At 37.4% G+C, this 24,616-nt stretch overlaps 1 protein-coding gene across 3 annotated transcripts in view; it reads left to right on the top strand.

Annotated features, from left to right (window-relative positions):
* CDK14 (cyclin dependent kinase 14) overlaps positions 1-24,616 on the top strand; it is a 305,938-nt gene that overhangs the window by 195,359 nt on the left and 85,963 nt on the right. For all 3 annotated transcript variants that reach the window (XM_029961885.1, XM_008933769.3, XM_018075820.2), the window contains exons 10-11: positions 11,414-11,477; positions 24,153-24,201. In XM_029961885.1, coding sequence (XP_029817745.1) covers positions 11,414-11,477; positions 24,153-24,201 — 113 coding nt within the window. The remainder of the gene's footprint in view (positions 1-11,413; positions 11,478-24,152; positions 24,202-24,616) is intronic.

Below are 24,616 nucleotides of genomic sequence, written 5' to 3'. Positions count from 1 at the left end.
TCAAAATTTATCTCTGAAATGTTATGATTTGCCTTGTAATAGCTGAGTTGCTCACGTTAAAGAATTAAAGTTGTCATTTGACTGTTGTTGTATCTGATGCCTCATCATTATTCAGCCTTTGTGTCATCAGTGTTTCAGACCATGTGTTTCTGTAGACCTTAGTGTATCAGGGGTGGGGGATAAGAAATTGTAACTCCAGTCTTTCTCTTCCTCTCTATCATTATTGACTGCTAGTGGTACTAAAGCTCATTGTCATATGTTTGTGCAAATTTTCCTTTGTTTGCATATCCTGTTTATTTAGTTACTCATTTCCCCCTCTGGCTTGTTTTTATTTTGTTTTTTTAGAAAAAGAGTGGACCATGATATGCAGGTGTTAAATAGCTCCAATATTCCAAAAATTCATGCACACTTCATCGTGGATTGTTTCAATGTAAGCCCTCTCAGTTCCTTTTGGAGCCGTAAGCACTATGTTCTCCAAATTCTGCCCAGGTCTCATAGCTCCCTTCTCCACTGAATAGAGAGGATTGGTTCCAGCAGCTCCGGGGAAATAGTTCCCTTTTGCCCAAAAGTAACACTGCCAAGAGTAAGACCTGCCACTACAGCTGCCCTACATGTGGTTTAAAGTTTTAATTAGAGACAGGAGATGACTACACCCTAATCCCTCCTGCCTTGTGTTTTTGAGAGCTCAGAACTCATGGACAAAGTTACCGAGTGCACTAATGTCGAAGCAAACAAGTGGGTTCACTGAAGCTGAGAGTGCTGCTGCCTCTTCCAATTAAGTGACACCTGCTTTTACCTTCTTTTAAATAAGCAAAATGAAAACTCTTAGGCCACCTGCCTGCTGATTGTTAAAGCCACAGCTGCTACATGAGAAATAAATGGTTAAATCACAGTTTCCAGTTTTCAAAAATTTTACCGTCTCGACATTTCTTATTCTTTCAAAACCCCCTTCTGATTTCAACAGTTGGGTGTGTACCTCGTGGTGTCTGGACAATGAACCCATCCCTCTTAATGGATTTGCAAGGAAATAGGCAAAGCAGGTGTCATGAAAATGGATAGATATTCCAGTGAAGAATTCACTGGAAATTTCTAAAGTGCTCTGGAGTGAAGAGTGCTAGCTCACTCTGCTGCAGTGATACAGGTTCTGTTCAGCCAGTCTTCCCATGGATCTTACTGGCCTCTGGATGAGAATGAGTAACTCCCTGGGATTCTGCCCTGATCCCACTTAAAATGTCTCAGCTGTTTTTATAGCTAGTGTCTTTCCATCAGATGTAGGCTAACATTTCCCCCATTTTAGAAAATAAATATTTCTCTGCTTTGATTTTTCATTCTGCTTGCTTGCTCTGTCCCTGTGATTCAGAAAGATAGTATAAAATTCTTGCTATTGTAGCAGCAAAATGCTACTGTTTGGAATGAATACACCAAGCATCATGCTATGTTTTGTTGTAGGAAAAACACCTGAAGCTGTATCACTTGTCATGGATTTTAAGTGATAATGTTAGACATTTTTAAAAGAGATTTGATTTGGGAATTCTGATAAGGTTCCATATAGGAATCAGCTGGATATTTAGACATCCAAGAGGAGTCCTTCTGATATACCTATCAGAAGTGGAGCTCATTATTAATGCCCCACTGTTTCAGAAATATTGTAACACCTGGACCTGCACATTCTTCAAATGGCAGTATGACTGGCTGCCTTCATTTTCTACAGATTGTCGCATAAAAAAACTTGACAATATACTCATTGCATCACTGAGCTCCATGTGGCTGCACAAATCTATTCAAAATTGAGATTATTACAAGATCAAGATTGTAGTTGGCAAAATAAGGAGTTGGCAAACTTCTGGATGATCTGATCAGATTCTAGTCTCATGCTGTTCTGTGATGCTGAGCATCAGGCTTCATATATGTGTCTTGGTATATGTTACCTGCCCTGTTTTTTTCAGGTGAAAAAAATTTTTTCATGATAGTACTCTTTTTTTTTTTTCCAGACAGTGAGCTCAAGCAGCTCAGTCAACCCAGCTATAATATTCTATCTACCTTAGCACAACAGCTTTTCTCTCTGGTGCAAATATATTTCTACCACATAAGCAGCACATGTCATGAGCTTCTATTGTGCAGTGCATATGCTGTTCCTTGTGCATAAGGAATGGTGAGTCTTGTTGTGTTGTCATAACGAGGCACACATTCCTCCAATGTGTTGTGACTGGGCACCAGGCCAAAGACAAAAGGTTTCCAGTATCAGAGAAGGACAGTGTGCACTTCACTGCTTCAGAATGGGGGTTTGTTCTGGGAAAATGTTGGTTGGTTGCTGTGAAAACCGTTGGGTCAGGTCCTGGTGCGGTGATAGTCATTACGGTGAATGGATGTGATCCCAAATGTTCTAGTTTGTTCAAACAGTTGTAGTTAAATGACACTGTAGTGAAGAAACAATTATTTTTATGATGATTCATGGGAAGATACATAAATATAGTCTGATAATTATTTAAATAAGCTCTCCAGCTGAATGGCAGCTTTAAGCCCTTAATTATCCTCATGCAGTGGCATAGCTTTGCTTGTGCCAATGAGATTGGACACTGCAATACTAGGTAGGAATTCATGTGTGTTAACTGAGCCAGTTTTATGGTCTTCAAAAAGACCATAAACCCAGCTTTATGATCCAAAGGCAGCATTACTTTTCCGATAAGCCAGCGTTTCCAAAAAAAGAAAATCCTGTGTAGTGCATACCTGGAATTCAAATGAGCCAGCTGCTGAGCCAGCACAGCAGGGCTTCTGGAAGTACATTTCATAAAAGCCTCCCACAGAGTTTTGTCTTTTTTTTTTTTTTTTTCAGTTTAATGAAAAAAGTAAAAAAATTAGAAATAAATCTTTAAAGAGCATGTTTAGGAGAGGGCTCTGCAACATAAACAGGATAGCAAATGTGAAACGCAGAGTATATACCTTTCTGTATAGAGTAAATCAGAGCAGATTTTAAAGGATATATAAACAAGCATGACTTGTGAGCCATGGGGTCCTTCCAACAGAAAATTGCTGTCTTCTTTTGCAGTAAAGAAAACCATTCTGTTTCTTCCCAAATGTAGGGAAGGGGTCTTCCAGCACAGATATTGGGAGCAGCTGCTTCTTTGCATGTATTAACACCAATTTCTCGATGAAATCATTCCCTCTGTGTAACTTTACTGGAGAGCTCACAAGTTCTTTCAATGCCAGAAGAGCAAACTTTTCTCCTTGGAGGAGGGGCAGAGAAATCTGTTGAGGTCAGCTTGAGTCTTCTGCATTAATTTTCTTCCCAGTCTTTTCCTGGTTCACAGCTTTGAGGTCCACAAAACTTTCAAATTCTCTTCTCTTCTTACTAAGGGTCAGTTTCATCCATAGTTTTTGCAGCTCTAAAGCAGATATCAGAGACATTAAATCTAGTTTAATGTCAGAATTTTTTTATTCTGATTATGAGATTGTTTGTCAATGGAAAGAGACTGCTCAGCACAGGTGTCTGGGAGAGCAGAAGGAACATGTTTTCTGTTCTGCTCCTTTAGCCGCTTCAATATGAAGCATCCCTCATAGAGGAACCATCTTTTCACTTTGGAGCTGAACAGTGTCTCCTTTTAGTGTGTACATCAGTTTTTAATTAACTTTTGATTTGGCAATATTGCTGCCTGGTTGCACTGGTTGAGGGAAAGTGCAATCTCTATCAGGAGTTTCATTTTTTCCCTTTTGCTGCTTATTTCACACTCTGTCTCTACAGCACAGACCCCTCTGTTTTCAAAATACGTTGCCAAATCCTGTTTTCTTATATTTTTTTTAGAATTCATCTCATTCGCATAAATGTTTTAGGAAGAATCACTAAATAAAAAACCAGTTTTTTCCACCAAGTGAACTTTTATGAATGTTGTAAGTTACTAAAATAGGGCCTTATGATGAAATGTGCTGACTCCCTGTAGGAAGAGGATGTCATAGTCCTGTACAAGTTGTTTTACACTTGCTTTTTTCTTGTTGTGAAATTTAGATTAAATACTCTGGTTTTGCTCTCACTCCAGTTTGGATTATGGACAGAATTAGTTTCTAAAAGTCATCTCACTGAATCATGGAAACAGCTCTGTCAAAGTGTTTAGTAGGTACTTTTTGGAATAAACAAAACTCTTCCCTGACTGAGCATTTAAGGACACTGGCACATCAAACCTCCGTAGTGCTTTGTTGTAAGGCTGGGGATTTCATTTAATCTGCCCTGATGGTCTGCAGTGCTGGGTCTGCGGTGATGCCTGTCAGTTCCTCCTCCTCCTCCTCCCAGCTGTCGCTCCCAGATCATGCAGAGAGAGTAGGTAGAGCCTGGCTCTGTGAAGGCAGACAGGAATCTTTATGAAGTCTTCAGTCCCCGTTGATTTCCTCGTGGTAGCACAGTTGCAGTGGTGACTCTGTCAGGGTCCCTCAGAAAGGTAGCTGTGGTTACCATGGGTATGAACAGAGTGATGAGTTTACTTGTGCTGCAAACAGCGTGGAAACAGTGTTGGGATAAATTTAACTTTGCAATGCAGGCAGCTACTCAAATATCACTTAGATATACAAAGTAAGGTTGGAAGAAATCACATATTAAATATGTTTCCTGGCAAGACTTCATTGTATTCTGCCTCTATGGGGAAACAGAGTTAAGAACAATTGGGTCCTCTACTGTTTCAAGGACCTCATTTTTCATCCTTGACAGAGTTAAAGTGCAAATATTAGTTGAGCTTGACTTTTTTTAAAATCAATGTGTGTTGTTAAAATTTTGTGGTAATGTTTTGCTTCCCTCATCCATACTGGCACATTACCTCAATGTTTTAGAAGACAACTTCATGATAAATCACTTCTTATGCTCAAAGCAAGTGGTTTTATTACCCATGTATAATGGAGTGATGATATTCCACTTCCACTTGATGCTTGAAAGAGTCAGCTTTTTTTTGAACCTCATTCTATTCTTGCTACTTCTTTTTTCACCTTAAAGAATAAACCTCAATAGCTTCCATTTTTTTCAAAAAACAGCATCACTTTTGTACAGCAGAAACAAGTTTATGGGGTTTGTGAGGAGGTGCCTTCCCTCTTTTTTGTTCCTGTTGTGTCTTGACCTCATTATCTGTGTAGCAGATACTTCATATGACTCTTGAAAGAATTGATTACCCTTTTTTTTTTGTTAAGACAATGTTTAGATCATTCGCAAAATAACTTGCAAAAGACATACTCCAATCAGTTTGTTTTCTAATCACCCTTGTTTTCTCTTAAGTCCATAATTCTGATTTAATTTCCTGAATGAATGCAGATCAGATTAAACATACTCTTCTGCACATTACCATTGTGCATATAAAATGGTGGCTTTTGAGTTTCTTTTCCATTATACCACGTACCATCACTGCAAGGATTTTTTTATGACTTTCCTAACATTTACAGGCACAGAAGGAAGCAAAAAAAATTGCAACCCATTTTATACATAAAACTTAGAACAAGAATTTGAAAGCTTGATTTTGTCTGTAAAGAATTATGGGTTCTTGTTTAACACTTCTGTTCTGAAGAGGAATCATACAACTTATATTTTCTGTATGCTTTATTTATTTCACTGGTATTGTCTTTCTTACCTGGGTGGAAATAATGAAGAGATGTTTTGATGACAGTTGGCTAAAAAAACATGGAAATTTTGCTATGAAAGACAAATAATTTTGCTAAAATACAGTTTTTAGGTTCTGAACGAGCCTTTTAGTGCCTTCCACATGGGAAGAGACTGCCTTGATCACACAATTTCACTTGAGTTGTTTTAACTTTGAATTGACATGGATTCCTTGTTTAGGAATGATATGTGATTTTTGCTATTCATTTAATAAAGTAAGGCTTCAATATTTTAAATCTCAAGGTGATGAACAGGCATGTAGTCTTTATTTTTCATGAATCCAAATAATGTTGCCATCTTAGCTGATAGACATTGTTTCTTTAGTGAAAAATTAGGTGGCTTTTTCATTGCAGCTGTGAACCCTGGAACATCCACAGCTTTCTCAAAGGTAAAATATGTTCAGCCTCAATCTAACAAACATGTACATGCATTACACAAACAAATAGGTTTACTGGCCCTTATGGTAAGCAAACTGCAAAACCAAACGGATGAGGTCCTGATGTGAAGAAATTACTGGTTTTGAGGCAATTCCATTTCTGACTCTTATCTGTTGGATATTAAACTTGACACTCAGCTGTCACCTATCGTGCCCAGCAGAGAGTTGAAGGAAGCCTCGCTGCAGTTGTCAGTCAGCAGACTCTGAGTCAGCATGCATAATACACAAATAGTTGCTGATTTTTTTTAACCTGTTGTACTAAACCCAAATACTAAGTTGAAGGATGAAGTTCATCCCTTGGTCTTCACTACTACATGTACTTTATGCTCACTGAGATTATTGGGTCGTAATACAGCACTTTCCCTGCTTGTGGAAGATGTGGTTAAGATCTACCTAACAGTGACTCCTGGAGAGAAATGTGGCTGAAGGTGGATCATCTGGACAAATGGCTTAGCAGCAGGACAGACTGCCACAGAGGGACCACATAAGCTTCTCCTCTTCCAGACTAGATGGGAAATTCTGTGTTCAGAGGTGGCTCTGAGAGTGGTGGAGCTGCCACAGAAAAACCCTGGAACTTACATTGCTTCTCAAGAGCCATTTCTAAAGCAGTAATGTACTTTCCTCTAATGAAAAGGAAAAGAACTCCTAGGTTTTTGACTAAGTCATTAGATATGTGTGCTTTGCAAGAATGGAACAGATTTTTCTTGAAAAACTGAACATTTGAAACCTCCAAATCTCACTCAACAGAAAGAGATTGCTGATTTGGAAATGACTCTGCAGTGATTATTCTCTTCCTCTTGATTAAGTTCAGTTCCTGAGACAGCTATTGTAAAAAAAAAATGCATTCTCCTGACACTTTTTCATTAAACTTTGTTTGCTCATCAAGTTGACCTAACATTAAAAAAATTGAAAATTCTGCATATTGCTTAGCCTGATTTCCATAAACCTTGTCTAAGGAAAGGCAGGTCATTTGCATGCTGGTCTTGTTTTTCATTCTGCTCTGAATAATACCATGGGCTGCATGTTCTTTGTCTTGTTGAACTCCGAAACATCGCCTTTCTTGAGGATCATCAGATCTAACAAGGGTTAAAGCATTATTTCAGTAATATGCAGCTTTGTATATTCAAAACTTGTAGTGTAAAGGGGAATGCTGTTCTTCATTAATTATGTCAGCAACTGGGAAAGAGCTGCTAGGAAAGATTTGCACTGCTGCTCATCTAAGACATGGCAGTAATGTGGGATGTTTTTGCTTTCAAAGCAGAATACGGGACAACATGACTAATTGTGTTGGTAAAGTGGCGCAAAGCTCACCGTAAAGTAATTATTCCCTTGCACACCAGAGAATGATGAGTCTTTGCAAAATCAGATGCAGAACATGAACTTTTTTCTTCTATTAAAAAATTAAGGCAATGCAATACCCCACAGTGCATTCGTGTTGCATTTGCTGGGAAGTTTTCTACATCATGCTTGGGTATGGAGATTTGAACAGCATGTTGTGTTTTCATATCTTTCTGTCAAATTGTAACCATATCAACTGGCAGTACAGGTATTTGGCCCTCAGTACCCTGATGTATTGTAAATCTGTTATTTTTATATAAATAGACTTCTTACCCTACAAATGAAATTAGAATCTGATCCTGATTTTGAATAGCAAGTTTCAAATGAGAAGGTCATTTTATCTTGTTTGTAAGAGAATAAAAGAGCCCAGAGTGGGCTGCAGCGTGGAACAGCAGAATCCCGTTAGGTTTTGGAATTTTCTTTGAAGAAACCATAACCACATTGATCCCTGGAAAACACTGAATCCATTCCAAATTTAAGAATTGTAGATTATTCTTGTGTTAGGAACTCAATTTTTAAAAAATAGGATGTTAAACCATGCAAGTTGAATGGTTACCTCACTGAGAAGCAAATTATCAGTAGAGAAAGCAAAGTTAGTCTTGTTTTTTCAAATCATCCTCAGTGCTAAATAAAAGCTTATTTCCAATATTAAGTTGGGGCTTGATTGCCATGACAGTGGTGGTTATTTTTAGGGTTTGGAACATAAAATGGAAAGAAAAAGTGTTAAAATGTAGAAGAGGCAGAACTCATGCCGCCAGGCTTGGAATGAGAAGTGGTGGACCATGATAAGATAGTCAGGGCTAAGATAGTCAGGGCTAGAAGGTCACCCGTGAAATACCAGCTCCTGCAGTTCAGTTGTTGTCCCTGGCTGCTGTGCCTCCTGTATCTTCCACTTCCACTGGTAAGATCACACTTGCTCTCCAGCACTGGCAGGGTACACAGTGGTTTGCTCCCTCATTTGATCAGTTAGATGCTAAGATGTTGCCAGTGGTTTGGTCTGGGTAACTAGTCTTCACTGCTAAGTGACAGTGTTTTTGAGTAAAACCAGAAGACTCTTGGGTTCTCCCTTTCTCCTCCACTTCCCCTTTTCCATATTGGTTCCTTAATTCTCTTTTGTAAGCCACAAATCTTTTTCCACCATTCTGTTATGCGTGAACTCTGCTTTGCTTTGTTTATAGCAGGTGTCAAAACTCATTGCTTTGGATTGCTTAATCCCACCTCATCAAAAGGGAATTGATTGCTGCTTAGAAGCATCACTTACAAGGCAACGCTTACAAATCTCTTTATGTTGACATACCTGTGAGCAGTGACTGTTTCATCTTATCCAAAATCACAGTTGTTTCAGTGCTGCCCTCTCCTCCTGTTGATTGATAGCCACATATTGCGAATTTCTGCATTGTGTGTGTTAAAAATTACGTGGAAGAAGGATGATTTTTATAGTGTTTGTGGTATGCATTAAAATAGTGTTTGGATCCTTGCCTGAACTACCAAGTGCCCCTGCCTTAAAAATGGTTGGCATTTAGGTAATAGAAGACCCCTAGTTCTTTTTGGCCTGACTTCTACGCTTGAGAGAATGTATAAATATTGTAGATGGTTTGAGTACTCCAAGGCACAGAACTTGTTTGTAGCTGGCTCTTAAACACTATAGCAGCAATTGTGCTGGAATATTATTAAAGAAATGGATTGGAAAACCAGTTAGACAAAAAAATGTGAGTCACATACGGTTCATTTAAGAAGTTATTTCCATCAAACTCCCTGTTACTGGACCTGATGTTACTTTTAAAATCAGAATAATCTATTTCTTAGCTCCAAGTTCTGTGTTAAATTGGTCTTGATAAATATTCTACCTTGCACTGGAAGTTTCAGATTTTGTTAGCTGGTTTTAATATTCATCTGTACAGTTCCTTAGCTGCCTCTATCTCATCTAAAACTAGAGGCGAATAAGAACACACATTTAGAAGGATGTGGCTAATTTTCTTATATTCATGAGAGAATATTCCTTTGATTTGCTATGTTGCAAAGTTGAGGACCTTATTTCTAGATTTAAATTGATTCAAGAATGAATGTCTGTTTTTGATCCACGGGCTCCCTCTCCTGGTCTGGGAGGTGCTTGGCACCAGGAGCCTGATCAATGCAGAAGGTAAGTGGAAGTTATTTGTGTATTGATTTAGGGACGTGATGTTGACGGTGTCTCTTAACTTCTTCCATGTTTAATGACCGAACTGTGCTCTCTCTAATAGCAGTAATGAAATTAACATTATGATGAATGAGGGTTGCAGCGTCAGGTTTATCTTATTCAAATGCCAATTAAGACATATCACACGGACAGAAAGCAATGTGCTACAAAAGTATTTACAAATAAAACCAGTGAATTTGCACATAGAAATAACTTCGTGAACATATACTCTCTAGATGCACTGATACTTCATCTTTGTTTCTGTGACACCTTTGTATTAATATTCTTAGATTATAAACATATTAGTATTGTAAATTGCTTGAAAAAAATTTAGAGTTTAGAGTCATAAAGCACACCTCATAGGTAAAAATTTTATCTATTTTAGAGGTCACTTAGTTTTGCCTCAAGTTTTAAAGTCCATTTCTAAATTTATGAAGTAAATTTGTGGCAGAGTTGAAGAAGAATTTTTTTGTGTTTTACCTTCCCAGTCTTGCTTCTAAGAATTCTTTTCAGCTTGAATTTATCAACATGAACAAATGTTTGCATAGCTTAAGAAGTGAAACAAGTTCTAGAATGTTCCTTTCTCTAATATTGTTAATTCATATGTATATTGCAGCTGACATAGTTTAAAAAAAAAAATCTCTTCAGCTCCAATGATTTCGAGTAGATGCTGTTTTTCACATTTTTGGACCAAAGACCATCATGATAATTTTGGGCTTGCTTTATGCTGAAGTAAGTGACCACAGAATGTCACAGGGATTCAAGATTTATGCAGAAGACCTGCAGTGCAAGTAGGGGCAGGGCTGGGACTGGCTTTTGTACATTGATGACAATGCAAAACAAGCATCAGACTGATGTGAATAGCTTTCACTTTAGAAAATCAGGCCCTTTTATTCCGGGGCCTGAGTTTATAACAAATATTCAAAGAAGTTTCTAACATTTTCATTCATGTTCAAAATTGAGTGTAAATTCTGAAAAGAAAGATCTTACTAGTGAAATATCAAATCCCAGAGCTCATTCAGAAATTTTTTACTAGAAGTGCTAATTTAGGTGTTCCTCTTGGCTTAAGCAAGCATTGACAGTTATGTGTTATGAAGCAAAACCAGGTTTGGGAGAACCTGTAGCAATTGTAGCAATTCTCTCAACTTACTTATTATTTGTTCCAAAGACACTGAGGGTGAACTTTTCATGTGAGCAGAGGATATAAGACATATATGAGAAGTGTTTAGTATTTTGCTGCTGTGAGTTGGTCTGACTAACATTACAAGAAGGAAGACAGTAGAAGTGAGTAGAAACAATGCATAACATATGAGTCAATAAAGTCTGTATCTCCTGAGAATTTCCTGGTTTTATGTATACTATAGGCATTTTAAAATGACAACTGTTTACTGTGCGTTTTTGTTATGCCACACTCTTGATTATTCCCTTCACCGTCTTGTAAATCTTCTGTCCTGGCATCTATTAGTTATCTGTTCACCTTATTTAGGTTTATAGGGATTGAAATTATTTCTGAACTAAGTTATCTAGCCTCTGTAACACCAGTGCTCTGAGATAGCTTGATACTTATCTATTGGCTAAATAGGCAATCTGACAGGAACACAGCACTCCTATCTAGTTTACTGACTTACTTTACTGCACTGGTACATTGAAACTATTATGATATTTTAACATTTTGTACCATACTCCTCCTCCTCATCCCCCAACTATGAAGCCTGTTTAAAGTTTAGACTGTAAGGTACATTGAGCATACAATGAGAAGTAGCTTTCTATAGTGCTATGACTTGTTAGGTCTTTTCCATTAAAGCAAAGTGTGGTTTTTTTCTTCTTTTGTGCACAGGTACTTGGAACACCAAATGAAGATACGTGGCCTGGAGTCCACTCTTTACCCCATTTTAAACCAGGTAGGCTGAAATACCAACTTCATCCAAATTCTCTGCCTGGAATTACAGAACAGAGATAGCTGCATCCCTACCCACAAGCTTCAAAATGACTTGGTGTGCAGTGCGTGAACAATAATGGACTTCTGTTGCTGCTTTTTATTGTGCTCAGGGTGTGTGGGGGGGTTCTTTTGTTTAATTTCTTTTCCTTCTTTTTAATTTTCTTCTGTTTATTACAGTATGAGCCCTGACCTGCTTGCATTCCTCAGCCACCGAGTATCGTTCCTTTCAGATTGCTAGTAGGGTGATTCCTAGTCAGTATTACTCTCCTTGCAGAGCACACCAAACTTTGACAAACACTAAAGGAAACCAAAGAGTAGAGAAAAGACATTGTGAAAGCTGAAGTGATTAACTAGATCATCTCTTAGCACCTTTCTGCAAAGGTTCAATTTTTTAATACATGTTATATTTGAAGTTGTCATATTCTACAACCATCCTTGAGAAGCCATTTCACCATCTGATACCTTTTTGTGAGAGGGAACAGTTTGTTCCCTAGAAACTAGATGGATGTGGTCAGCTTCATTATGCTATATATGTATGCATGTTTATACATGTAATATACATAGTATTGTGAATTTTTGAGTGGGGATCTTAGAAATTAATTTTTAAACACAGCAAAGCAGGTGAATGAGTAGGAGATGTGTTGGCTCTTGGGGGTGGTAAAATACTGGAATTGGTTGTCCGGAAGAGGTTTGCCATCTTCATTCTGTTCAAACCCTGACAGGACAGGACCTGAACAGCCTGAATTTGTTGGACCTCCTGTGGGTGGGTTTGGACTAAATGGTAAAGAGAAGGTTACTAGATGCTCTTGGATGAAGGACTTAAGTGGCTCACAGTATATTTTGCTAGGATGAGTCATCTATTTGTAACCATATGACTGAAGTCTGGAAGTAAGTAACAGAAATTGACCCAGGAATCCACTTTCAGATATTTTTGCCCTTGCAGACCTAAGGTCTCTCAGTAAACTCTTGGTTCTCCTTTTTTGTGATGATAGTCCCTTCAGCTTTAGTGATAAACTGTGACAATCTCTATCATCCTACATCTTTTAAACCTAATTTTCAAGTCATCTCATAGGTCGGCCATAAAGAAAAGCATTCCATTTTCATTTCAGCCTGTCATACATCAGATCTGCAGAATCATAGTAGCTTTTTTTGGGCAGTAAAGAGTCAGGAGATAAGGCAGAGGAGCTGTAAAGGACAAAGGGATCTAGGTAGCTCTCAAGAGACAGAGAGAAACAAATACATTGTAGGGTTTACCCTGATAGGAAGACAAAGCCTGGAGAAACAGGAATGCAGACAGCCTTCTTGCACTTTGTTTTGAGTCTCTGTCCTAGACTTACTGCTGTTTAGTGAAATAACACTTCAGTGAACTCTAGTGAATTAGTAGAAACTTCTTTAACAAGTACAGTTTTTCACTGAAATACTAAAAATACTACAGTGTTCTTCCCTAAAACAGCTTTTATGTTTCCTCTTCCTGATACTAATTAAAAGGTGAGCATATACACAGGATCCTTACAGAAATATAGTGGTCTGTAACAGTAGTCCAAAGACATTGGTTTTAGCAAGAATAGTGAAGAGAAGAAAGTCTGGAGGAGTCAGTGAGTGCTGTTTGGGTTGGTTTGTTTTTATTCTTCTGTGTGATACAACAAAGTTTTGAACAGTAGATGGCAGCCAAGAAATTTCCTGGTTTCATTTTTCAGTTTGGTTTCCAAGTGTATTAAGGAAGATGGGTTTATTACCACAGAAGAATATCAGGAAATAAATCCACTCTAGGTACTTCATTAAATCTAATTTTTATACAGGCATTGTGTTAGACTTGCTCTTATTTTCTCCATCCCAGACTATGGATTTTTTCAGCTATGAATACATAATATTTATACAAATGCAACGGGGGGGGGCAAGAAGAAAGATGCCTCCAAGACAGAAAGTGGTCACTCAGTATTTTCACCATTTCTGCATGGTGTGGTCTTTGTTCTCTCGGATCCTTTCCACATCTATGAAATATGTACGTTTGTAAGTTACTATTATTATTCTTGCTGGCAACTATTTATTCGTTTTAGGGCCTGTTAATGCAAAGTGCTGAGCTCCTTAATTCTCTTGCACTGTAGAGGTCTGAGAGCATTCAAAAAATAAAATCCCTCTCTGTACAAATACTGTGTTCTTTACTCCCTTTGGAGTAAAGGGAGTATTTCTGTACACATACTGTGTTCTTTACTCCCTATATCCTTGATGACCTTGGTAAAAGGATTTTTTTGTTTGTTTTATGGTTCCTCATTTGCTGATTTTAGAAACTACAGCAATAGAAAGCACCATCTAACTGGACAACCAAAACTGGCTCACGTACCCCAAAATGGAGTAGTTAGATTTTATCCTGGTAAGGTATGGAATGGTTAGAGCAGCAAAACACATCACCTCTGGTATCATACTGGTATACCAGGTATGCGTTGGACAAAAATCTCTAACCTATGGGCTAGGCTGGAATTAAAACTATTTGCTCAGGCCATTAAGGCCGTTGGAGATGTTTGGTCATGGATACTGGATTCTCTGTTGCTTTTTAAAAATATGCCTTCCTTCGTGCCATTCTGTGCACAAAAGCTTTCTAGCTATGGCAAGGCTGCATTATCCCCTTCCACAGATGCTCAACCAAATATGCTGCCCTCCCTGATGGTCTGAAATTGTTGTTACACTTTAACTTTCATAACTGACTTCTTTGGAGAAAAAATGGAGATTAAAGCTTTAATAATACACTTAAGATGACTTAATCTTTTCCTTTTCTTAGCCGAACAATGCAGGAAGGACCCTGACATTTCTTTCCAAGTCTGAAACAATTCCATTATTCTTCAGGATTTGTGAAATGGCTGTTTAAATATAAGTGATATGGGATTAAGTAACTCTCGCGTTTTGCATGTGTTTGTGAATTTAAGACTGATAGCTGCTAACAGTAAGTGTGATAAATTGAGAAGTGCAGAGAGCACTGGTGATGAGGATATCGACATCCACTCAGGTAAGGCTTTGGTGCTATAAACTGAGTTGTGTAAGTATAAACCAAAAGGATTTGAGCAGAAAGTATCAGTGAAAAATAGTATAGTTTAAAAAATGCTAGGCACATTAAATGTCTGTGGAGTTGGAAAGACTATTGAGAGTAGAAACAAAATTTCATTGTATTTCTTGTTTGTATACAGACTTCAATAACTAATTTTCATGCTGTGATTTGATAGGGCATGGTCTTGTGCTGTGGAGAGCTAATCACAGTTTGTGAGGAGGAACATGTCTGAAAAACATGGCATTAGTCTCATCTCTACTACAGTGAACAAGGGCCTGATTATTATGGAAAGCAGCCAGTGCATAAACAATGATGATCTCTGACATCTTAATATGCAGGAACATTGCTGAGCTTGAATAAGAAATGTGTTCCTAAGGCTAACTGTGGGTGGATCTATGTCATCTAAACCCCTAACAGACTATAATATTGAAAATAAAATGGTCATAATTTTGTTTGCTATTTAAAAAGTCAGAAAACAACTTGTATTTTATCTTCCCGCTTTGAGATTTCTGATTACTTTCTATGTAACAAATATTCCAAATATTATGGAAGATATTCAAAGGTAAAAGTTGACCTGGTCTTTAAGCTTTTTCTGGGCCTCCGCCTTGGTCCTCTCAGCTTGTACCTGTGCACACCGGCACATGTACACACATGTCCTGCTTAGTAAATTACTTAAGCATAGTCTAAATGATGCATCTGAAAGTTCTGAAATACTTCAGAAATGTTTCGGTAACTTTGGGTTACCTCTGTGATTCACTTTGATACTGTTAAGGATGCTATAATCTTGAGAGGGTCTTCAGGTACTCAGGTGTCACCAAAGAAACCCAGCAATTCTGGATCAGTCTGAAAGTAAATTATTTGCCTCAAATAGGAAAAAAGTTTGAGGAAATTATGAAAAAGTGTTAGTTGCTGTTTCAAGAAAATCTTGACTTTTCATCTGGAATAGAAACCCCACGTTACTGGACAGAGACACTGCAAATGATGAACATGACCACCTGACACAGGACTGGAAGAATATGTTTTCACTATTTATTCTTTTGTTACAATACTTTCAGAAATGTGTAAATTTGCTGCACTAAAGCAGATCCAACCACCAATCATATCACTGGATCTGTATCTCGAAGAAAAAAATTTGTGGTCATTTGCTATGTCTTATCTATATGAGTAGAGATGAAGCAGTATTCCAAAACAAGCTGCTTCCTTACCTGCCTTGTGTCCAAGTCTTCCTGATTTTTGTGTGTTGTTAAATCTCCCATTTTTCTTAGTCTGTAGTCTTGCCAACTTTTCATCTGCAGTGATTTGTCCTGGATTCAGAGTCCTACCCAAATAAGTGAGCAAGATAAGTCTTTGGATCAACATCTATGCTTAAGTCAAGTTTTCACTTTTCCTACATTCTCAGTTACTGTTTGGGACTGATGTTGTGTAACCTCCATCCTGGGAAGTTAAATAGAATTTATCAGAAGGTACTGTCAGTGAGTAAAGTGGGAGAAGGTAAGATATGGTCACAACAGAAGATAAATTAAATGACCATGGCCATGAAGAGATGGTGATGATCAAGGAGAACTTGTTAGGATTGTGGAGAAAACATGAGAATGCTATGTCATGTGCATCAGTTCCTTACAATACTGTTTTTAGGTGAAAGAAGGTTAAATATTTAATCTTGGGCTGATGGTGTAGGAGCCTGAACCTCACAATGCTCAACAGACAATCGGATACAATAGAGAGTAATATACCTGAAAGGTGCCTTTATGGGGCAATGAAAGCAACTGCTGAGCAATGATTTTTAAAAGAGAATCCCTAAAGTAAGAGTCTCTCCTTAAGAAGAAAGGAAAATACAAAAAGAAACAGCGAGAAAACAGTTTTCATGGGAAATACTGTATAAGACAGAATTTGCCAGAGACTGACAGGTACTTGATGGATTTATTAAAAAAATCACAAGTCTATGACTGACAAAACCACTGTAGAACTGGTATTCTGACTCAGGAATTCTACTTTGCTTCTCAGATGATCAATAAATATAGATTTGGTTTAGAAATATGATCTGCCTACTTACATCTTAACAGCTGATTGATAGCAAGTTGTTTTCAAAGGACTTAGTCTTCATTTAGAGTAGGGTTGGGCCGTGAGACTAAACTCCTTTGGCACAAACACACGAACATACTGTATATGAGAACATATGGCTTTTCAAACTTGCATAGCAGTTTTTCCTATAGAGTTTCACCAAAGCCTGTCAACAATTTATTATACGCTGAATCAGTATCTTGTTTATTTACATCTACACTGATGCCAGCAAATGTTCTCAGGTGATGTGGGAGTCTGCTGTTAAACTGTTAGAGCAGCCTCTGGCCTACCTTACCTCATGACAATTAGCACTTACCAATAATTAATTCCTGGGCATGTTTAGGGAGTTAATGTAGGCCAGGGACTGTTCTCCATAAGAAGGAAGTTCCCATCTCTTATATTGGAGGATGGAAGTGTGCTGCAGTAGTACTACAGGACAGTGATGGTGTCTCAGCCAGACAGCAGTCTCGAGCACATTTAAATTACTGATATAGATGTAGTCTTCAAAAATTCGAGTATTTGAGGAAAGGAGAGGGACCTGTAAAGGAGAATTAATTTCAAATTTCTCCCCTTTTTTTTTTTACCAAAACTAAATTGTATTGTTTGGTGTTTTCTCAAGTTTGTGGTATCCACAACCTAAGAGAAGTAGAATTGTCTTTGTTTTCACCATTTAAAAAAATTATATTAACCTGAAAAGTTAAAGTAACCTATTACATATGCAGGGGAGCCAGTGCGAGCACTGCTGAAAGGCAGAACCATCTAATGTAGAAGTCCAGTGCGTCAGACAATGCTAGCTATTAAAATTACATTTTCTACTTGTGCTCAGTAAGAAGTTTAGAAAACAGCATCTATCCTTCCTCTTTACACAACCTGTGCACTTCTAAAGCAGGTGCTTTTGGAAGGGAGAAGAAGAGAGGGGATGGGATGGGATGGGATGGGATGGGATGGGATGGGATGGGATGGGATGGGATGGGATGGGATGGGATGGGATGGGATGGGATGGGATGGAGAGGGGGGAGCTGAAGTAATTTTTCTCAAGGCCTTTGACATACAAAGCCCCAAAGTTTAGTTCGTGTGTATGTAAAACTGCAGTTGTGAACAAACTTCAGTGAAAACTCTAATTTCACGTTAGTGCTGCAAATATTATAGTGCTTGAAAATTTGCTTGTCAACATGGATGCTTGTCTTTGTATCTTTACTAACATAATTTAAATATTTTTAGCATTGAATCTTTAATAAAAATAGCATATGAGTCTTACATATCACAATACAGTGTTAGTCACATTAGACTTAATTTAAATGTAAAGAAAACCCTTTTAAAGAAATAATGAATTAGACTTTTCAAAATATTAATTATGGTGATGTTTAAATATTTGCATTTAAGCTAATCACATTTGGTTTTAAATAGAGAACATTAATCAAGGAATGCATATTAGCCATCATGTTTTGATTAACAACATAAAAAATGCCTTGAAGTCAAACTGCATTTTAAGTTCTTTGGTTTAGTCTAGAAGCTGATTATCAATAACACTAAAAAGAAGCTAAAAATCAAAATATATTCTGCCTCTAATTCCTTATGTAGCTTTTCTTGCCTGTCCTAGGTCCTTTCAAGGCAAATGTGGCAAAGATATAATAGTTCATGTGTTTTTCTGACTGATGAAGGAGAAAAAACCCTCATCTTGTTTTATGTTACTTAAAATGCAAGTGCTATTTTTTCAATTCTCACAGCAGACCAGTATTCCTGCAGTGGTCTGCTAATAAGCTCACTAGTGAGTTCTGCTGAAATTCGCTTCTGTTTGAACCTGCCCTTGATGCTGGGCTGTCAGATGGAGCGTGTTTATGAGGCAGATAATGATGTTTGCAGTGGAGAACATGTAAGTATATATGTGGGCACACAAGTGAGTATGCATATGTATTAATGTTGCTGTAGAGTGGTTGTCTAAAGGAAATAAGAAACAGACAGAAAGAAATACTGTTGTTTCTAAGACCACTTAATACAGTGTGCTGGATGAGCTCTCTGGCCAGGCTTTTTTCGTCTAGGCCTTCAAAGTGGCTAGAATTTGGGAGCATTTGTTTTAAGAACATAATTTTTTTGATGCATCGGGTTTGTCAAATCAACCAACTTGAGAAATTTCCTCCTCTTCCTCTGGTTGCTCATTTCTGCTTCCATTTTGCTGTTGTTGTTCTAATAGCTTTGCTATTGCTTGTGGGGCACAGTCCTAAAATCTTCCTAGGCACATGAGGCATTGAGTTAGCTGTGCTGCAAGGTCTGAAGCAAAGAACAGCTCAGATCCATGTACTGCCAGAGCATTTGTGTAACTGCACCACCTGGCATCGGTGAGTGGGTTGTGTGTTGTGCTGAGCAGAACTGTGAGTCTTGGTTCTGAGACTGGGCTTCTGAGGCTGTGGATGTAATATGTTAGACTAGTCCTTTTGTATACTCCTCTAACATCCTAAAAGGCACACTACAGGAAGATGTTGCTACTTCTTTCCAGTAAAGAATATGAATACTGTATGTTTGCTCTTGTTTCTGCAGTCCTATATAGGGATCTCTTTACAATGCATTTGCTTATGAACATGCCACTTAGTCAAGATTTGGCTAATTTGGTTTTCTATGCAGCAAATGATAAACACTTTTAGGTGCTGTGGGATTTAAACAAAACTAAAAATTTCTTTTTTCTTTTGTCTCACATAAGCAAAAAATCACCTTTGACTAGTGAAATACAACACCCATGTCAAAAGCCAGCTCTGTAACAGTGAGACATGGTTCTAGTGAGGATGATTGTATATTTGGGATTAAAATGCAGAGGATGAAATTTTGTTTCCTGAATTTGTTCCCAAAAGATTAGCAAATATTTAAGTGCTTACATAAAGGAAATTAAAATCATACTTTTTACTTTAAATTTCAGATGAGCTTACTGTGTTGATATTCCAGTGTTTTTATTAATAATAAACACATTTAATAAAAATAACCTAAAAGTATTTGAACTCTAGTATATATACTCACAATTTGGAACTATAAAAATTCAAAATACATCTGAGATCAAATCCTGATCTGTAAACATAAAGTTTTTCAGTTTCTTAAATATCAGCCTCATGAGAATGAGCAGCTGCCTCAGCAAAATAGCGTGCCCTGTGTTCTTGACAGTGGCTTGTGAGTTCTGGAGGATGGCTGTGTGGGTGGTGATGATGTGAATGTCTGCATTAAACTCTTGCATCTGCCTGTTTGCTTTTCAGTTCTGAGGGAGAGGCATTAAGTGTTTGCTGTACAGGTTTTCTTCCACAAGGTTGGACCGAGATTTGGATCGCCAGTAGTGTTGCCTCTCATAATGTACATCAGGCAAAGATTTCTTTTGGGGGGAACATTCATGGTAATTGTGCAGTATTCCCAGGATCTCACATTACAGTCAAGATCTACTGACTGATATTACTGTTCTTTATTATCAAATCAATGGGAGCATCTGAAAAACAAATACCATATGCTTGAAAGTATCATAAAATGTGATTTCTTGCAGTTGGTCACAGTCAGATATGTAAAGCTTTAGATTTGGGTTTATTAAATCCATCGAGCACTAAAGGACGGAAGCATTCATACAGGTATGTGGGAGCCGTTCACTCTGAACAGTGACTCAGAAGCCAACTTGGGGATGTAATTCTGAGATTGAATTCCAGTTCTGTCATTAATTGAACAAATGCAGGACATGCTCAGATAAAAGTTGAGAAGATAAGTTACTCTCTTTTTTGCCTATGTTAGGTAGGACTGCAAGATTGGTGGGTTTAGGTATGTAATACTGTGCTTTCACAGTTCAGGACCTAAAAAACTGGTCCATGATGGAGGAGTTCAAGGACAAGATTATTGTAACTGCTCTGTTCTGGCAACTCTGGAACAAAAATCTGCTGGGTTTTTTATTCTCTAAAGGATGAATTCAGGAAAATACTAAGAACTGACATGTACACAAGGCTTGGCTTAGTTAACACAGTAGTCCCATCTAACTGTACTGTCCATGAAAGTTAACAGGACTCTGGTTGGAGCTATGACCACAAAATAATGTACAAAAACATGAGCTGTATTTCATCAATGTGTGGCTTCTTTCTGTACCAAGCATTTTAAGTACAGAGCCTCTAATCTGGTCAGAGTAGAGAGGAAAGAGTTGACACCACTAGTTAGGAGAAGCATGATCTGCAGTCACACAGCATGTTCATAGAGTTTGGAATTAAGAACTATGGATTAACATGTGCCCCTCTATAGACAGGGTTTCTTCCTCTCCATGTCTTCCCCCTAGTTTTCCCTCTCCTTGCCTGATAAATGCAGGTAGAAGATGTTACTCTCATTACTTAAGAAGATGTTTAGACGAGAGCCGTAGACACTGAAGAATGAAGATCCCTTTGAGCTGTTTGTTCGTTTTACTCATGCCTGTCCCTTATAGCATTTACATAACTGGTTCCAGTATCACTTTTTCAGTAAAATCTCATCTGGCATAGCAATAGTTTTTCAGATTTTTTGCAGAACTGAAACAAACCTTTTGACATTATGGTCAAAAGGCAGTTTAGCCAACTGGGTGACTCTGGGGTTTTCCTCCCACAGTAAAAATAGCTTAAACTGATTCAAGTAAACCTCTGATAGTCCAGTCAAGGAAATACATTGTATATGATACTTCTCAAATGTTTTCAGTGGATGTAACTCTGTTGAAGTCAATTTGAGCCAACTCAGTATCTGACCAAAACATATTGCAGAATGACAGATAAAATCAAAATCTTTCTGTCTCCAGGTCTAGATTAGCTTTTCAGCAGTGCTTCAAGTCAGTTCAATTCTCTTTTCACCCAGCATTTTTCTGCACCAAAACAGATTAATCTGCAAATTTGCAGTTTATTAGCTGAATGTGTATTTCAGACTTCTTGTTACATGGCACTGTCTAGCTGCATCTTATTTTTCAGCCCTTTGTCATAAATAAATGGACAGTTGTGGTTGGACTACTTACCTATGATGTATAGAAAGTCTATGTTTTTATAGTTTTTATGGATAAGTATCCATTTGCATATACACTTTTAACTCCCATTTGCAAACTAAAATTAAAAAATTAGCTTAGCTCCTGCTGAGGCCTATGCAACTTGGCTGTTAATCTCACCAGAGCTCAGACTTTTCCTCTGGAGAGCAGAATTAGTAAAAAACTGGTACAATTTGAATTGTAATGTTCTTCTCCCTTGTAAGTTTGGATCATGCTCTCAATGCCAGTACAATCGTTGAACTACTTACAACAGAACATGTGTTTCAGTACTGAGCTTTTATTTGTACTATTGGATATTAAAACATAATAAGAGGCAGTGATTCCAGTGGCATTTTACCTATACTGAGCCATGGCTATATCTAATAATGATCCTGACTACTTTGTCCACTTGATTTAAAGACCTGCCTCAGGGTACTGGCACCTCTGCAGTAGATGCATTGCATGCCACGTATAATAGAGATAAAAAGAAATTGGTACTTCCTATAATTTTAACCTGGATGCCTCAGGTGTGTAAGTTATTTTGTTGTAATGTGTGCACACATAAAATTGTAAGGAAATATCTTCACTTGCTCCTCTCAGTAAGAACATACGCAGTAACTTCTTGTTTTCCCCTCTTTAACCATTATGGTCTGCATTCATTGTGGTATCAAGACTTAAGAGAAAATACACAATGGTTTAAATTGTTTTTCCTTTTTATAGTACCCAAGCTGCTAAGTGCCTGGGATTGACTTTATCAGTAATTGGAAAGTACTGTAGTTTCTAATTTACAAAATTTAGGATAATGTTAGAGAAGTCAGCTAATGGTCATCTACAGTCAAATATTTTCCAAATGTAGAAACTTTGTTGGTAATAAAAACAAAATGAAACAAAAACCCCACAAAAAACCTTTCAGATTTTTGTTTTATACACTCATCTTTGTCTAAAAGCCTTTAGCAGTATGACTATGTAGTTAGCATTTGGTGTTATTTGCTAAGAAAGTTATTTGAGTAAATTTAGATACAACATTACATAAGTGATATTTATAATTTATATTGGTGCTGGAACTATTTGTAGTCATGTAGCTTTGACTTTCCAGTACACTTGTCACACATATCTAAAAGAGAGTGATATAATTTCTTTAACTGCATCATTATGGTTAAAGCAACAAAATTTGTAAGCTTGAAGTGGCCCTCAGACACAGTTTACAGGTCTGCTGCTTACCAAAAACTTCCAGTAGTGACGTCAATGAGAGTTGAAGCTTCTGCATTTGTTTTTTTTTTAGCTAAAGAGAAAAAAAGAGAAAGAAGTAGGTATAAGAAAGAAAATCAAAGCATCTACATTGATGCTAGGATTTTGCATGTGCCTTGGTTTTGGCACCTTCAGAACTGATTGCGCATGAAGTGTACATGACAGCTTTAAAACTCAGATAAGCAAAGTACAGAAATACAGGAATTTGAACACAACCCCTTCCAAGTTACATTTACAGCTGTTTTTCACAATAAGACACATACATAGCTATGTGCATATATATATAAAAAATATTGCTGCAACTGTACAGTGGGTCTATTAAATGTCATGCTCGTAGATGAAGAGAAAGCAAAATTTTATATGTATATATATTTTTTTTATTTTATTTTTTTTAGTTTATGGAGTATTTTGTAAGTTTAGGACTCCTTCACAGCAATTAATGCAACCACACTAGGGTAGTTGGTGATGGTGAGTACCAGTTTACATAGTAGAATTTCAGTGCAAGGAGTCTTTATGGAAAATGTTATTATATTCTCCAGCTGAATTTGAATGAACACAACTGCATTTGTTTCTTCCCGAGAGGCATTTAATTCCTGTTGCAAAGGTTAATGAAGTACTGCTCATCATTTCTGCAGCAGCTCTCATAGCATCTTCCTCTTCCAGCTAGAGTCCTACTGCAGATCAAGCATCTTCTTGGGTATGAGAGGGAAAGTACTTACATCTAAACTTAAGAACTTGATGTTTGAGCAAATAAGCTGTCATTGTACTTGTTACTTCTGCTCATTATCTGTACATATTCTTTAGAAAATGGACTCTCATGTGGCCATCATGTTCTTTGTGTCTCTGTGTGTCACACAGACCCACACTTACTCCTGTACCGTCTGAGAAGCATAAAAACATGACAGCGAGGTCATAGAGAATTGTATTTGCCATGAAGAAAAATAAAAAACCATACTAGATTTCAGGCTTCTTTTTTTCCCCTAGCAGTCAAAAACTACTTCAGAAATAATTGTAAAAATTTACATTTCTGGTGATGCCACAGTAAATGAGCTTTAGGTCATGCTGGTTTGATTTGTTTTAACAAGTTAGGGTCTTTTTTGGGTTTTGGGGTTTTGGTGTTTTTTTCTCCCTGTTTGTTTGGCAGTTGCTCGTAGGCTAGTTTTCTTCCCTTGTCTTAGGACTTCAGCTACAGTAGACATATAGAAATTATGGAATGATGAAAATTGATGGTAAATAAATATTTTCAAAAACTAAATCCTGGTTTTAGTGTAAGTAATTGAATGTGCCTCTTCTTTTTCTTACAGAACGGTTTACACAGTATGGCCCTAAAAACCTTAGACAAGCCTGGAATAAGTAAGTATTTTTTTTAATTGCATTTTTGACTCTTCAAGGATACAATTCATGACAAGTTGAAGTTATCATAGCTAACTTAAAATGGTTCTATTCTTTTCAAATAAAACAGATTTGTATTGCCAATTACCTGTAAATAGGGAGAAACTGCATAGCATTGTATTTTCTTCTTGGGGATGTTAGTTGACAAGTGTATTGAGCTCATGGAGAGATGCTGTGTTATTGCTGTGGGGTTTCACTTTTGAATCTTTTTTTCTCTGTTCATCTATAACAATTAAGAAACTTTTAAAGAATATATTGCTAATCAACTTTTGAGTGTTGTTTCCACATAATCATGCCCTGTCACCAGGTCCATCTGGTCATACTGTGTTATGTCTTAATTATCATGAATGAAAAAAGGTAATGTGAATTCACCATG

The sequence above is a fragment of the Manacus vitellinus genome, unplaced genomic scaffold (assembly GCF_001715985.3).
Source record: "Manacus vitellinus isolate BGI_N305 unplaced genomic scaffold, ASM171598v3 scaffold_3_pilon, whole genome shotgun sequence".
Classification (NCBI taxonomy): Eukaryota; Metazoa; Chordata; class Aves; order Passeriformes; family Pipridae; genus Manacus; species Manacus vitellinus.
Note: the sequence above shows the minus strand (reverse complement) of the source record. Positions and strands in the feature narration are given on the sequence as shown.